We start from the raw sequence: 15824 nt of genomic DNA, 5'->3' as shown, positions 1-15824 counted from the left end.
GGATATATGTATACGTATAGCTGATTCACTTTTTTATAAAGCAGAAACTAAATGGCAAAGCAAGTATACTACAATAAAGATGTTAATAAAAAAAAAAAAGCCAGCACGCATGTTTTGGTTATATGTAAACCATACCACCCTTCTGAATCAGTGTAGCTTAACCTAAGCTCTGCACTGCAGATTCACTTGACATATTGAGTGTCTATTACCTGCAAGTTCCTATGCTTGGAATTATGATTTGCCTATCCAACTGTGGCTCTCTACATCACTACCTGTATCTGTATCACTGACACTCAGATTTCATCTGTCATTAACAGCTAAATGTACTATTCTTATTCTACATTAAAACAGCAATAAAAATGATCTTTAGGAGTTTACAACCATTCCTTTTTTCAGAGGTTCTTACTGCAATATTGCCCATCACTTTATTCATGAGATGAAACACATCTTCATAATGCAATTGTGCCTCCCTTGTGGGCAAACAAAGAACATAGGTTATTTCTTTAGGTGTGAATGCTGAACTACAATGCCACTACATCAGGCTAATTTTTGAATTAATAACTTGAGAAACTTAAAGGATGGTACAATAGTGAAAAAAAAAAGTTGGATGACTGACATTCAAGTACTTCAGTCAGCTAAGCCAGTATCTCTTGGCTCTGACTCTGTCGAAGGAGTCGTTTCTGGAGGCGGCTGTGATTTGGATGTGGACTTCTTGTGGTCATATCTAAGACTACAAATACAACTATTGATAGCTGTCACACAGAATTTCCAGTCATATCCAGTTTCTGAAAGATCACAAGTCGGGTAGATGTCTTGGAGAAACTCTGGTGGTAAAGTCCAAAAATGTAACAGTTAATTAGAAATCACTTCTCAGAGAAATGAATTTATTCAACCTTAGTACTATTGCTATGTCTGTGAAAGGGTCATTAAGACTTTAATTAATTAAAACACATGGACTGTAGCTATTATTAAATTAGCTGAACAAATCTTTTCATCAGAAAGGATAGTAATATGAAATAGCACCATTCTTAAATCACACAAAAAACACCAAAATACCCCATGATCTGGTTATGTAGCAAGGTCTGCTCTCTTTAGTACCCAACATAAACTTTTCTTATTCTTAAATTTATTAAACACGCATCTAGTATGTTATTCATTATATCAAATAGAGACATGCTAATAAGGTTCTAGTACACTAGAGGCTGCAGTGTCTTTCATACTTTTAGAGGCAAAAAGCTATAACTGCTAAATTTTTTGGCACTGCTTGGTTTATCTCAGACAAAAGGAATGAGAGTCTTTAGATCTTGCAGTTAAATGAAAACTTCTATAACAGAGCAACATAGCTCAAGGAGCACTCAGAGAAAGTGGGAGGACAAAGGGAAAGGTGGGGAAGAAGGTGCTAACTAGAAGAGCAGAGCTACTCTTGGATACTTTCTTAGGTAATTTCCTAAGTACCTTTGAGCTCTTAGAAAAGGATCTGGCAATCACTACAGGCCAGCATTAGTTGGCTACATTAATGTCATTTGTTTTTTGATAGGATTAATTGGCTAGGAAATCAGGACAATGCCATAAACCGAGCATATATCTAAATTTTAGCAAGTCATGTGACAAAGTTAAAAAGCTTTCATACTCAAAGGTCTAACAGATCAGTGGTAGCCTGGAAGGAGGCTTTTAGTCATATGTCACTGGATTCAGTATCAAGCTCTATCCTGCTGTGCATTTTTATTAACAAAAAAGTTATGGAAAGCAGGCTTGCCCCATCTCCCAATGACAGCAAAGCTGGGACAGATAACTAACAGACTGGAAGACAAGTACCTGTAAAGCTTTCAATAGACTGCAACAAGGAACCTAAATTGGTTGGTGTTTCCTAAAATGTATTCTCTGAAACACTAGTCATAAAAGAAGTTTATTGGGGGGGGAAGATTCTGGTTGTGCAAATAAGAAATGCTTAACTCCAGAGTTAGTCTCCACTGAAAAATCCCACAGTAAAGAGATATGCTGGGGACTTCCCTGGTGGTGCAGTGGTTAAGAATCTGCCTGCCAACGCAGGGAACATGGGTTTGAGCCCTGGTCTGGGAAGATCCCACATGGTGTGGAGCAACTAAGCACATGCGCCACAACTACTGAGCCTGCGCTCTAGAGCCCGCGAGCCAAAGCTACTGAGCCCACACGCCACAACTACTGAAGCCCGCACGCCTAGAGCCAGAGCTCCGCAACAAGGGAAGCCACTGTAATGAGAAGCCCCCACAATGAGAAGCCTGTGCACCACAACGGAGAGCAGCCCCCGCTCGCCACAACTAGAGAAAGCCCGCGTGTGGCAGCGAAGGCCCAACACAGCCAAAAATTAATTAATTAATTAATTATTTAAAAAATGAGAGACGTGCTGAATCAAAGGTGACAGATGCAGATTTGGTGAGGCACATAAATAAGGGAGGTGGCAACACATAAGGCAACAGAGGGTCAAGACCATGGAGATCTAGGCAGGCTGGATAGCTAAAGGCATTCAAAACATGTTTTAAAACAGAGTCAAATGAAGCAGATCTATGGACTGAGGCCCTTGGGGTGCCAGATCAAGATCTTTCCTAGCCATTTGACTAAAAAGCACTTTATTCAGGAAGAACCTATTAATATTCAGCTGTCTTTAAGAAACACAGTTTGGGGAATGCTGCTCTACACTAACAGGATAAAATGCAGGAGGAATAAATATCAAATCCTACATTTACATTAAAAAAATACTAACAGTATAAACAGGAACAGCCTAAATACTAACAATAGAAGTACTGGATAGTAAAGCACTATAGACTTTAAAGAATCTTTCCTTTAAAAAAAGTTAATAAAATAAAATAAAAAGTATTGGATAAATGTCAGTATATAGAAAAAAAAGATCTAGGGGTTTAGACAACCATAAATTTTTAAATGGCAAGTGCCATTTTAGGCTGCATTAACAGCCTTGTAGGTAATAGTACTATTGCATTCTGGGTTAACTTGAGCACATATGAAGTTAGTCACTGAACGAGATCATGAAAGATTAGGACAATATTTATATGAGGAATTACTGAACAAAATGGAGATATTTAACTGTAAAAGTTTAAGACTTTGTGGGGAAAAGCTAGGAATAACACTTATTCTCCAATCCTCAAACACTTATTCTCCAATCCTCAAACACTTAGTCTCTAATCCTCACACTTCCATGTAGAGGGATCTCTAAATGGGAACGTTTAGAAGAACTGGGCATGTATGATTCAAAAATAAAGCTGATATTTTAATCTCCACCTGCCAGATTCTAGTGGCTGTCACTCACTTGGTTCTGAACTTGAAAGTGGGAGGAGAGGGTATATCTATTCTCTCCTAATGCATACAGCAGGAAGTGATAGCTGTCTTTAAATACTTGAAGGCCTATCATGTGAAAAGTGATTATATCCACCCAATTTAGCTCTAGAAGGAATAACTAGGACAAATGTGCATTACTCGCAGGGAGGTAAATTTTGAGTCACTTGGAAGAAGAACTTTCTCATGAATTAGAACCCTTTTAAAATGTAGTGGACTGCCATCAACAGAAGTGTTCAAGCCAAGGGGAGGCAACTATATGCCAAAGCTGAGATGGGAACTCCTGCTCTGGGTGAGAAGCTGTATTAGAGGACCTAATGTACTCCCTATTGCTAAGACTTTACAGTTCTGTTATGTTCAGAAATGGATGGGACGGGGCAGGAGTAAGGGTTGCCTGCTGATTGCAAATCTGCAGCCTTCTAACTTTCTCCATATGGACCATTCTTTAAAGAGACCTTAAGTGATAACTGAACTCTCAGAGAGCATCACGTAACAGTTTCTTAGGTGAAATCAATACCTTTGGCTACTGGACATATTTACCTTTGCCTATTAATTTCCAGAAGAGTTCCCCCAAAATAATAAAATCTTAGGATAAGAAGTGATATTAGAATAGAAGAATAATCTGGTTTACCAACTGCTGATACCAATCAGCAATCAGCAGTTAAAATACATGAGTTAGATCTCAAAAACATAACGTTGGGTGATAACAAAATTTAAAAAGGATATGTACTATATATTCCCATTTATGTACATTAAAACAACTACAAAACAATATTACATATCAACAGAGGTAGCAAAAGTATAAAATATGCATGGGAATGATATATCCACCTCCAAGACTGTGATTACTTTTGGGGAGAAAGACAGGGGAAACAGATGACGGGATGGAGTTTTAATGTTATCAGTAATGATTTATTATTTTAAAAAACCTAGAGCACAAAAAGCAAAATATATCTATACTGGGTAGACAGGTGTTAATTTATTACTATATTATTTTCTATATATTTCTGTATGTTTTAAATAGTTGATACTGAACCAATACTTCTAAAGATGTTATGTTAGAGCCCATAAAGCCTAGTTCTCTTACTAGTGCAGGAATCTCCTCACATCTCTGGTCATTCAGCAGTTACTCTGAGCCTTTTCATTCTCCAAATTCATCGTGTCCTCATATTAAAGTAAAATATGCTTTCTTGTCAGCTTCTCCTCCCTGGGCCTGGCTCTGCCCCCCAGGACAATGATGATTCTACTGCATTCTCTCTGCTGAAATGACTTACATGGCTGCCCTTCTACAAAGGAGTAGAACTTTGAGTCTTATGGGAAATTTGTTAAAATATGCCCTAAGTGGATAGTATGTCAAACTCATGCTGAATATTTTTCACGACAAAAGACATCTTCTTGATTTGTAATATAATTCATTAAGGGATAAAACAAAACAAAATACACAGAATAATATTTTTAGTCCACTTTTAAGGAACTAATCTATTCCAGACATTAAAGAACTCTAAAAGTCACCTTCTACCTCTCATTTAAAAAAATTTTTTTAAATTAGAAAGACATTATTTCTTCTATAAACACCTTCATTTCTAAACTGGTTACAAACTCTGTGTTCTTTTCTTACTATAAGGTAAGAGGAATTAGGTTGTGGTTTTTTGCATGGTGGGTTAGTTCAGTGATGTTCAAGTTGCAAATTATGACCAATTACTAGGTCATGAAATTAGTGATGGCAGCACTTAAAAAAAAGTAATAGAAAACATTGGAATGTAATTCTCATAGGAAGAGTAAGAACTGTTTGTGAAATTTTTGCTTCAGTTTTTTAAAAATCACACACATACTCAGTCACAATGTAAAATATATTTCTTACTATGGGTTGCAGGTAAAAAAAAAATGGAAACCATTTGGATTAGATGATAGCAAATGCTTATGAAAGGTGCTATGAGCCAGATTTCTTTAGTTTAGTGTGAAACACAAGTGTTCTTCAAATCTGATGGATGTGAAACGTGTGATATGAAGGGAGGAACCTGCCAACTGAGATTGGGCCGGGGCTCAGAACTATATCTTTACTGGGTACCAGTGACACAAGTAAGAAATATTCTGCTTCCTGCTTGGTCTAAATTTAAAATTTCACAGAATTGCTTCTGGAAGCTTTATTATTTCATCTATTTACGTTGTAAATAAAGACTACACTATGCTCATGTGCACAAGGAAAAACTAGCAAATTAAACCTGCTGTGCTATTGTTGACACTTCTGCAAATTGACAAAGCCCAGCAGCTTCGACCTTGAAATGAAGGTGTTTGAGTTTCCATACATCTGGCAATTCATACCAGGAGCCACAGTCAATAATGCCTTTCCTGTTCTAATAAAGCTGCTCAAGACAGAGCAATTAGCTCTGAGAACCCAAATGCGAAAAGAAACACATTCATGAACCTGCTGCTGTTATACCCAAATGAGGGAATTAGTAAAAGATCTCCCTCTCTTCAAAATACACATAAACTGAATGAAGTTTTCTTTCTGTCCTTCTCTAACACACTTTGCTTCCATTTATTCTCACATACTCAACATGTAACATACCTCGGAGAGCGTTAATCTTATTGGCGTTAAGGGCGCACGTGCCACGCCCCAGACTGCCATAGACATTACTTTTTATCAGGACTTCCTCTGTGAACAGGTTGCAAATAAGGTATCTGGCTGACAGCTCTGGGAGAGACTTTTCTTTTGCTATATTCAGAACTGATTTTGGCATCTGTATATTTCTACACGGATTTCCAAGATATTCTAGAAGCAAAAGAGAAAGAAGATGTCAATTTTCATGGCAAATGTTAGGTTCAAGTTTTTAAAAGGCTGTAACAGAAAAGTTGACTTTTCTGAATTTTTAGGCTCAAGAATTTGAGAGGTTAAAAAAATTAAAGCTTTAAGTTTTTAGTGTATCACGAGACAGCATGAGAAATGAGACAGGAATCACTTCTGATGTAATTACACATGCTCTGATTGTTCAAGAGGACAATTCAGTATTCTGCTACCTTTTAGGATACAATCAGTTTTAACATTACATTTGGTAGCAAATTCTAAGTAGCTTTCTTAAAATTAATTTTTATTGTATCAAAAACTCTAAGTAGTTTTAATGAATTGTTTTCCTACTTATAGAAAAGGCTTTTTCAAAATTAAAAACCATGATTCTTACTAAAATATTTATAATTTTTAAAATGTAGGTTTTTTATTTGGTATTAAACTCATCATTTAAAAATCAACAAACTCATCTTAAAATATCATATTTTAGATAACCTACTTGAACTGAAAAACAAATTTTAAGCCTGTTTTTATTTCTCAACTCTACAGCCTAATCATCACCATCTCTCTTCAGTCCATAGTGATTCAAATTAACCATACTTAAAAAATATTATATTGTACATATAACAAAGACTTATGTAAGAAAATATATTAGACAAATATGATATGATTCTTACAAGTTAATAAACATATTTTTCATCTTGGAACATCCATCATTTAATGGGCAAGAGTATAAATTGTTGAATCACCCAGATCCAACATTTAGCAAGAGAGATTAAATTATTTTAAAAATTCACTCAGTGGGTCCAAAGACTTAACATCTATAAGATTCATCTAGCAGTATTTATCAAGAGTCAGAAAAAAAGGTAAATACTCTTTAAGCTGGTAAGTCGAATTTCTCCAAAGAAGATATACAGACTGCCAACAAACACATGAAAGAATGCTCAACATCATTAATCATTAGAGAAATGCAAATCAAAACTACAATGAGATATCATCTCACACCAGTCAGAATGGCCATCAACAAAAAATCTAGAAACAAATGCTCGAGAGGGTGTGGAGAAAAGGGAACACTCTTGCACTGCTGGTGGGAATGTGAATTGGTAAAGCCACTATGGAGAACAGTATGGAGGTTCCTTAAAAAACTACAAATAGAACTACCATATGACCCAGCAATCCCACTACTGGGCATATACCCTGAGAAAACCATAATTCACAAAGAGTCATGTACCAAAATGTTCATTGCAGCTCTACTTACAATAGCCCGGAGATGGAAACAACCTAAGTGTCCATCATCGGATGAATGGATAAAGAAGATGTGGCACATATATACAATGGAATATTACTCAGCCATAAAAAGAAACGAAATTGAGCTATTTGTAATGAGGTGGATAGACCTAGAGTCTGTCATACAGAGTGAAGTAAGTCAGGAAGAGAAAGACAAATACCGTATGCTAACACATATGTATGGAATTTAAGGAAAAAAATGTCATGAAGAACCTAGGGGTAAGACAGGAATAAAGACACAGACCTACTAGAGAACCGACTTGAGGATATGGGGAGAGGGAAGGGTAAGCTGTGACAAAGTGAGAGAGTGGCATGGACATACAGACACTACCAAACGTAAAATAGATACCTAGTGGGAAGCAGCCACATAGCACAGGGAGATCAGCTCGGTGCTTTGTGACCGCCTGGAGGGGTGGGATAGGGAGGGTGGGAGGGAGGGAGACGCAAGAGGGAGGAGATATGGGAACATATGTGTATGTATAACTGATTCACTTTGTTGTAAAGCAGAAACTAACACACCATTGTAAAGCAATTATACCCCAATAAAGATGTTAAAAAAAAAAGAATCCAAAATACGTACAATTCTTTTTTTCACGGCATGATTTGCATGATTGATAATCCTCTCCAAAAAAATCCTCAAACAAATGAAAAACAAAAACAACAAAAAAACCAAAATAACAACAATAACAAAAAGAGGGAGGTAGTTAAATAAATTACGTTTTACTTACTCAGTGGAATGTTATATGCCTGTTAAATGCAATGATTGTGAAGATTGGAGATTCTTAAGGAAAAACATGTTAAAAAGAAGAGTAATTATATGGAGACCACAATTCTTTAAAAGCTTCATAAGAAAAAAAAACTGGAAGAAAATTAAAATGTCCACAATAGGTTTTTTTTCCCCACTGAGGTGTTGGGGTTTTTTAAAATATTTATTTATTTATGTTGTGCCGGGTCTTAGTTGCAGCACATGAAATCTTCATTGCAGCATGCAAACTCTCCCCAACCAGGGATTGAACCCGAGCCCCCTGCATTGGGAGCACAGAGTCGTACCCACTGGACCACCAGGGAAGTCCCCACAATAGTTTTTTAAGGTATCTTGATTGTGGAAACTCTTCTTCCCTCCTAAATATTTTCCAGTTTTTCAATAAAATGGCATAATAGACTACACACAAATTGTGGGGGCTGCCTGGCTCACAATTTGCTAAGTTGCCCTGTCCCCTGATTCTAGCTGAGTCAGGGTCAGAGGCCTGTGACCCAAGCTCCCCAAACTGGATTCCTTCTCCTGGGAATCAGAACAGTGACAAGAGAAAACTACAACCTAAAAATCATGGAAGCTACAGACACAGAGCCTCAGAGACTTCAATGGACCCCAGATGCCACAGTCTCAGGGCTGCTCTGGCTCCTGCCTGTGGCTGTTTGTTCTTTGCTTCTTTTAATCTAGGATCATCCAGTGATTTTTGTTGTGGTGGTTTAATTTGAACAGAGTCTGTTTCTTTTTTTTTCTTTTTTTTGCAGTACGCGGGCCTCTCACTGTTGTGGCCTCTCCTGTTGCGGAGCACAGGCTCTGGACGCGCAGGCTCAGCGGCCATGGCTCACGGGCCCAGCCGCTCCGCAGCATGTGGGATCTTCCCGGACCGGGGCACGAACCCGTGTCCCCTGCATCGGCAGGCGGACTCTCAACCACTGCACCACCAGGGAAGCCCGAACAGAGTCTGTTTCTATGGCATATAACCTGATTATAATGGAAAAAATATACTATAAAGATACATTATTTAAATAATTTTACTTGATCAGGTTCACAGATAATATTCTATTTAGGGTTGATATGGGGGCAATGGAGAGACAGAAAGTAGTTTTGCTACCTCAGGTGCCACTAAATTCCAGCATCCTAGGGAAAGGCATTGGGAAGTGTGAGTGGCAGATGGCACAGTCACCTACGGAACCCACTGTCACTTGACACTAATGAAGCAGGATATGCCTGCAGCAGATAGCTAGCAGTGAGGGCACAATATTCTGAGGAATGGGATTCATTAGTTCATGCACAAACTCTTCATGAAGTATCTGCAATGTGCCTGGCACACAGAGAACAAGACCCCTGAATTGCTTCTGGCCCATCCAGCTGTAGCTCCTTCTCTTCTACCTGCGGAGAAAGGTTACTAACCTGAGAGTCAAAGGAGTCGGCTTTGGAAAAATAATAGATTTAGCTTATAGTTAAAAAACTATCAGCCTCAGAACTAGGTATCTATATTTCATTAATTCATTAATATAAAAGATTAAGTTGTTTAGATTTCTTTTGAAAAATTTCAAATGTACATAGAAGTAGAGAGAATAGTATGAGCCCCACAAATCCATCATCCAGATTCAACATTTATCATTAAGAGAACTTATTTTAAAACTCACCCAGTGTTTCATAAGATACCGTTGAATTATCAGTGGAAGGTTCTTTAATTCCTTCAGGGAGAGCACTGCTGTTCTGCTGAGAATTCCCATTTTCTCTTGTTTCTGAGCCAGCTGCTTGCTGAGATAACAGGGAACTACTTTCACCGTCATCACCATCCCTTTTATCATTCGAATCTGTATCCGGGTTGGTAGGCTCTATATTGTTAACAGTTTTCTGCTGAAACACAAAATTGTATCTATAAACAAAGTCCCATAGTGGGAAAATAGGGACATGCTCCATCATCTACCACGGCCCCCCAGGTTGGTGGGGAAGCAACTATTTCTAATACGGTGGGCTGAAGCCCACGAATACTGTTTGCTGTGATAAAAGATGTGTAGGTGGATTCTTCCTCCAGCTGCCATGACTCGCTGCTTCTTGGGGGACTTAGTAGCTGTGTAACGAACTGAATAATTGTTGGCACAAAATAAGTGCTTAATAACCATGTCATAAATAAATGAATACATGAGTTTCTCAAAGATGACAACTTTTGGAGTGTTTTTTTTTTTAGTGTTTTTGTTTTCTCTTTCCCCAGTGGTCCTCAAATCTGGCTGCACATTTGAACATTTGAATTACCCTAGGGATCTTGTGTTTTTTTAAAGCTGTGCTGGGGCCCCACTCACGGCAAATTCAACCAGAATCTGGTAGAGGGAGTGGGAGAGCTCAAGCATTAAAAACTTTTAAAAAAAAGTGTCTCACACATTTCTAATATATACCTAGAGTTGACAACCACTGCCCTAGGCTGGGGCTTCTCAAACTTCAATGTGCACAAAAATCACCTGGGGGGTCTGGCTAAAATGCAAATTCTGCCTCAGTGAGTCTGGTGTGGAACTCAAGTCTCTGCATTTCTCACGAGCTTTCCAGTGCTGCTGCTGCTGATCCGCGGACCAACTTTGAGTAGTGAGGACATATCCCTCTCCTAATCAAGGACACAGCAGGCACTTGGCAGATGCCACTTCTCTTCTGATGCCTAAGCAATATGCAAATTACCATTTCCCAGCAGTATCATGATTTTACATTCAAATGTTTAAGGTGCAATTTTTGTAGGATATAAAAGGGAATGTGAAAAATAAGCAAATTTGGTTTCATACAGATGGTGCTTGAGCTATCACTGAAATCAAGCCGTTCACCAGGAAAACATCAGCTCAGCTACAAATATTCTTGGCAAATAGTTTCCAGAAACTTACTCTAGAGACACAGGAGTGACTAGATATGGTGAGAATAAAATGGGGGTTTTAGAGAGGTGGGTGGAAATTAGGAATTGTCATTATGTTAAATGCTTCATCAGGAGAAGGCAATAGACATGACTCTCTTCCCTACTGACCCATTTGTGTTTAAAAAAAAAACAAAACTCTAATGCACTCTGAAGATAGGATGGGTGAGAGAGAAGTCAGATTCCCGCTTACCATGTAACTATACAGATTATAAAATATCTGTGAAAACTTAACCTCATGACATGCATTATTTTCACCAGTTTCTGCCATCACTGAAAGTGAACGAATAATGAAGTACCTTCCTTTTCTCCTGTGCCATCCTTAACTACTATTACAACAGCTAAGTAGCACCACAGTCTGCTCTTTTATGTGTTACTCAGTGGGATCCTGAAGAAGATTTGCCAAATATCTTTGTAGTTGAAATTTTTTCTAGTATAGCCCTTGGCTTCAAATATACTAATTATGACACTATATTTGATTTATTTTATCTTTAGGATATTTTTATGGGGCACAAAATGTCAAAGAGTGAAATAAATAGGCAGTATGCTTTTGAGAGAACACACCCTGCCCCTAAATTAAATAAACAAGATTTTGAGCACATGGACTGAAGATCCTGTACATCATGCCATCAGTTCTGGAGTTGTATACAGTATGCACTTATACAGCAGTGACCATATTTAAATGAAAAATAACTTACGGGTGTTCTTTTGGAACATAAATGGCAGATCAGAGAATTGATATCGGAAATACAGGCTTGCCAGTCTTTTCCACATTCACGTAAATCATGGTTGGGAAAAATTGCTGCCAGGTGTTCTGCAAATAGCGGAAAGTATTCATAAAAATTAGGGAAAAAATTAACAAAGATACTGACAAAAATTTTTTTATTTAAAATACTGAAATTTTCTATTTTTAATTGTCATCCTTTTCTCTGTTGCTAAGAGTTTAGAAATTCTACTCAAAGAGGATGCTTAGCTGAATATCTCATTTCTTCTAATGTGCAGTCCCCTAAAATACTGACCTAGGAAGCCCATAATGAGGTTTTGGTGATTTAGAAAAAAATGTATAATAAAAAGTCAACTATTTCAGGTGCTAATGCCCTTTAATAACCCTATGGATAAATTAGATCTAAAAATAGAAGGAAACCTGTGAGGAGAAAATAGTGTTATTGCAAACATTATTACACCATGGTCCAGTTATTTGTGCACAAAACATGTCTATCTTCCCCACAAGCTATTTCCTCTGCCTAGAATACTCTTCCTATTTTCTTTACGTAGCTAAGGAATCCTTCCAAATCTAGCTCAAATGTCTTGTCCTTAGTAAGCCTTCCCTAATGCCCTCAAAGTAGGTGCTCTGCTCTCTGAGCTTCCACATTACCACACTGGATTGGAATTTATCTGTTTTCCTCAATGTGTCCCTTTCTAGACTGTGAACTCCTTGCGGGCAGAACTACTTATTCATTGTTGTATCCTTAGTGCCTATGACTTTTAGGACCTCCATACACATTTCTGGAAGACAAAAAGGCAGAGGCTAGAATGGATTAATTATGAGATGCTATTTCTGTGTTGCCAGTTACCAGCAGTGAAATGTGCTTTATTTTCCCACTTTTTTTGGCTTTTTCTTTATTTTTTAGTACCAAGTCTCAGCACTGAAGAACTGACCTAGTACTAACCATAAGCAACTATAACCAATAAAGTTTATCTTATTTCATCAGTCTATGGACAAGTTTTGTTCTATAGAAGCTGTTACCCATTACATACTACTAAATTGTAAAGTCTGGTTTAGGTGAAAAAATGAACGGTTCTAAGATTCAAACAGACTTCATCATTATTTCTTTTTTTTTAATTAATTAATTTATTTATTTATTTATATTTGGCTGTGTTAGGTCTTTGTTGCTGTGCACGGGCTTTCTCCAGTTGCGGTGACCAGGGGCTATTCTTCATTGCAGTGTGCAGGCTTCTCACTGTGGTGGCTTCCCTCATTGTGGAGCACGGGCTCTAGGTGCACGGGCTTCAGTAGCTGCGGCATGTGGGATCTTCCCGGACTGGGGATCAAACCCATGTCCCCTGCATTGGCAGGCGGATTCTCAACCACTACGCCACCAGGGAAACCCCCATCATTATTTCTTCAACTACCAATGACACTCATCAGATGACCAAATGAAAAGATTCCATAATAGTTTTATATACTTTTTTTTTTCTTTTGGCCACTCCATGCGGCATGTGGGATCTTAGATCCCCAACCAGGAATCCCTTGCAGTGGAAGTGCAGAGTCTTAACCACTGGACCACCAGGGAAGTCCCTACATACCTCTTATTGCAGCCATTTTGTTTGGATCCAGGGGTTGGCGGCCTTGGGAATTGACAGCTACAGAGCTGGAAATCATGATTTCCTTGGAGAACAAAATACGAACCAAGTAGCGGGCTGCGTGCTTAGGTGTGGCCTCCTTCTGTGCAGTCATCAAATGAATATCAAGCATCCTGACATTTCTTCTTGGATCACCAAGATATCCTTTAAAAATACAGGGAAAAATTAAAATCCTTGTTTTTTCATGCAAGGCTACCATGAAAGTGCCCAAGAAAATTAAACTAATTGATCTCTAATTCACAAATTTCTACTTGGGTGAATTTTTTTCTATACTTATCTCTTCTTTTCCTTAAATGAGTCTCTTTGATGCCATCTGCACAACTGTTAGCATTTTTTCACCTTTGCTAGTCTTGAATTTGCTGTACTTGAACTAATCGGTTCATTGTCTTGAATAAATTTAATTCTGAGGCCAGAAGTGCATATGTAACCATGTTGCTCTGAGATCTCATTGCTCCCTTTTACATTCTAAAAGTACACTCAGGGGGGACTTCCCTGGTGTCGCAGTGCAGGGGGCCTGGGTTCGATCCCTGGTCAGGGAATTATATCCCACATGCATGCCACAACTAAGAGTTCACATGCCACAACTAAGTAGCCCGCGTGCCGCAACTAAGGAGCCCGCGAGCAGCAACTAAGGAGCCTGCCTACCTCAACTAAGACCCGGCACAAACAAATAAATAAATAAATATTATATATATATATATATATATATATATATATATATGTACATTCAGAGCTCTATTACTGAGTGAGTACATGTTCGCTGAACACAATTTAGAAAATATGGGTGTATATAACTTTTAAAATTTTTCAATATTTAGCATTTATAGAGTATCTACTATATGTCAAGCACTGTGCTAAATATTTTAAATCTATAAGCTCAGTTTCATTATCCTAACAACTTATTCTCACTTATCAGATGAGGAAACTGAGGCCCAGAGAAGGTAAGTTATTTGAACAAGATCACACTGCTAGTTATACAGCCAGTTTTAAAAGCTAAGTCTATCTGTTTATATGCCAAGTGCCTTGAACCATTAATCTTCTTCTAATGTTTTCTATTCTATCTTCTATACCTTTTTTTAAAACACAAAATTGAAACCAAACCTTATATATAGTTTGAATCCTGCTTTTTCAGTTATCATTATATTTTGCACATTTCTCCATTTTCTTTTTCCAAATCTGCATCCCTATCATCATGATTTTCCTGACAGCTGACATTTATGTTGCACTTACGTTCTGGGCATTGTGTTAAGAGCTTTAAATGAATTATCCCATTTGATCCTCACAATTCCATAAAGTAGGTACTATATATTTGCCACATCACAGATGAAGAAACTAATATTTAGGTGAGACAAGTGGCTGAAGGTCACATGGTTAGTAAAACACAAAACCAGCATTTAAACACAGGCAGTCTGACTCAGTAGCCGATGCTTTTAACCATTATGCTTACTGCCTCACATACTGTGGTATACCAGGAGTCATTTAACTAATTCCCTATGGTTGCTTATCTGGCTGTTTCCAATTTGTCATGTCTATAAAAAACAATTTTTGTACCACAATTTTAATACAAATCTTTTTTATTATACCTTTGGATAGAAGTGGGATTACTGAGTCAACTACAATAAATACTACTATGGATTTTTAAACTACTTACCCTCCAGAAAGTTTTCGCCAAATGATACTTCTAACAACAGCATACCACAGTGGCCATTTAACACAAAGAGCACAATTTTTGAAGTTTCTTCTACTTTCGGTACTAAAATTATTTAAACGAAAAGGGTCTCCTCTAGGATGTGATAAGCAAACCAGAGTCCACAGCCCAATCCCACCGCCAGTTCTTGGAAACAAACTTGCATTGGGGCTTCTCTGTTCTGAATCTTGACTGTAATGGAGGATGTCATGAAGTTATATAAAACTGAATACACATACACACACATTCGTATTTGGATGGCTTAAAGATGAAGGCAGGGAAGGAATGACAAGAAGGAGGTGGTGTGGTTATAAAAAGCCAAAAGAGGGTTCCTGGAAGTGATAGAACAGTTCTGTATCATGACTGTAGTGGTGAATACCTGAACCTAAACACGTCATAAAAGTGCGCAGAACTATATACACACACACAGACAAACACACAAATGAATACAAGGGGTCACCTGAATAGATCTGTGGATCATATCAATGTCAAAATCCTAGTTGTGATATTTTACTATCTTTTTGCAGAATACTACTATTGGGAAGTATTGGGTAAAGGGTACACAGGATCTATTTTTTCTTGCAACTACATGTGATTCTGAAATATCTCAAAATGAAAAGTTTAATGTTGAAAACGCAGTCACTAAGAATTAATATTAAGAATGCTGATGGATCTAGGTTAGAGTGTATCATAATAAGGATCATTTCAAGCTCACCTAAACCAC

At 37.7% G+C, this 15824-nt stretch overlaps 1 protein-coding gene across 1 annotated transcript in view; it reads right to left on the bottom strand.

Moving 5' to 3' along the window:
* Window positions 1-480: 480 nt before the first annotated feature.
* BEND2 (BEN domain containing 2) overlaps window positions 481-15824 on the bottom strand; it is a 124759-nt gene continuing 109415 nt past the window's right edge. The window contains 5 exon segments of the mRNA XM_089904947.1: window positions 481-824; window positions 5897-6100; window positions 9800-10013; window positions 11748-11863; window positions 13357-13645. Of these exon segments, the coding sequence (XP_089761073.1) occupies window positions 628-824; window positions 5897-6100; window positions 9800-10013; window positions 11748-11863; window positions 13357-13645 (1020 nt within the window). The 3' untranslated portion in view covers window positions 481-627.

This window comes from Delphinapterus leucas, chromosome X (genome assembly GCF_059928025.1).
Source record: "Delphinapterus leucas isolate spDelLeu-1000000601 "Yukka" chromosome X, BTC_Dleu_Yukka2, whole genome shotgun sequence".
Classification (NCBI taxonomy): Eukaryota; Metazoa; Chordata; class Mammalia; order Artiodactyla; family Monodontidae; genus Delphinapterus; species Delphinapterus leucas.
Note: the sequence above shows the minus strand (reverse complement) of the source record. Positions and strands in the feature narration are given on the sequence as shown.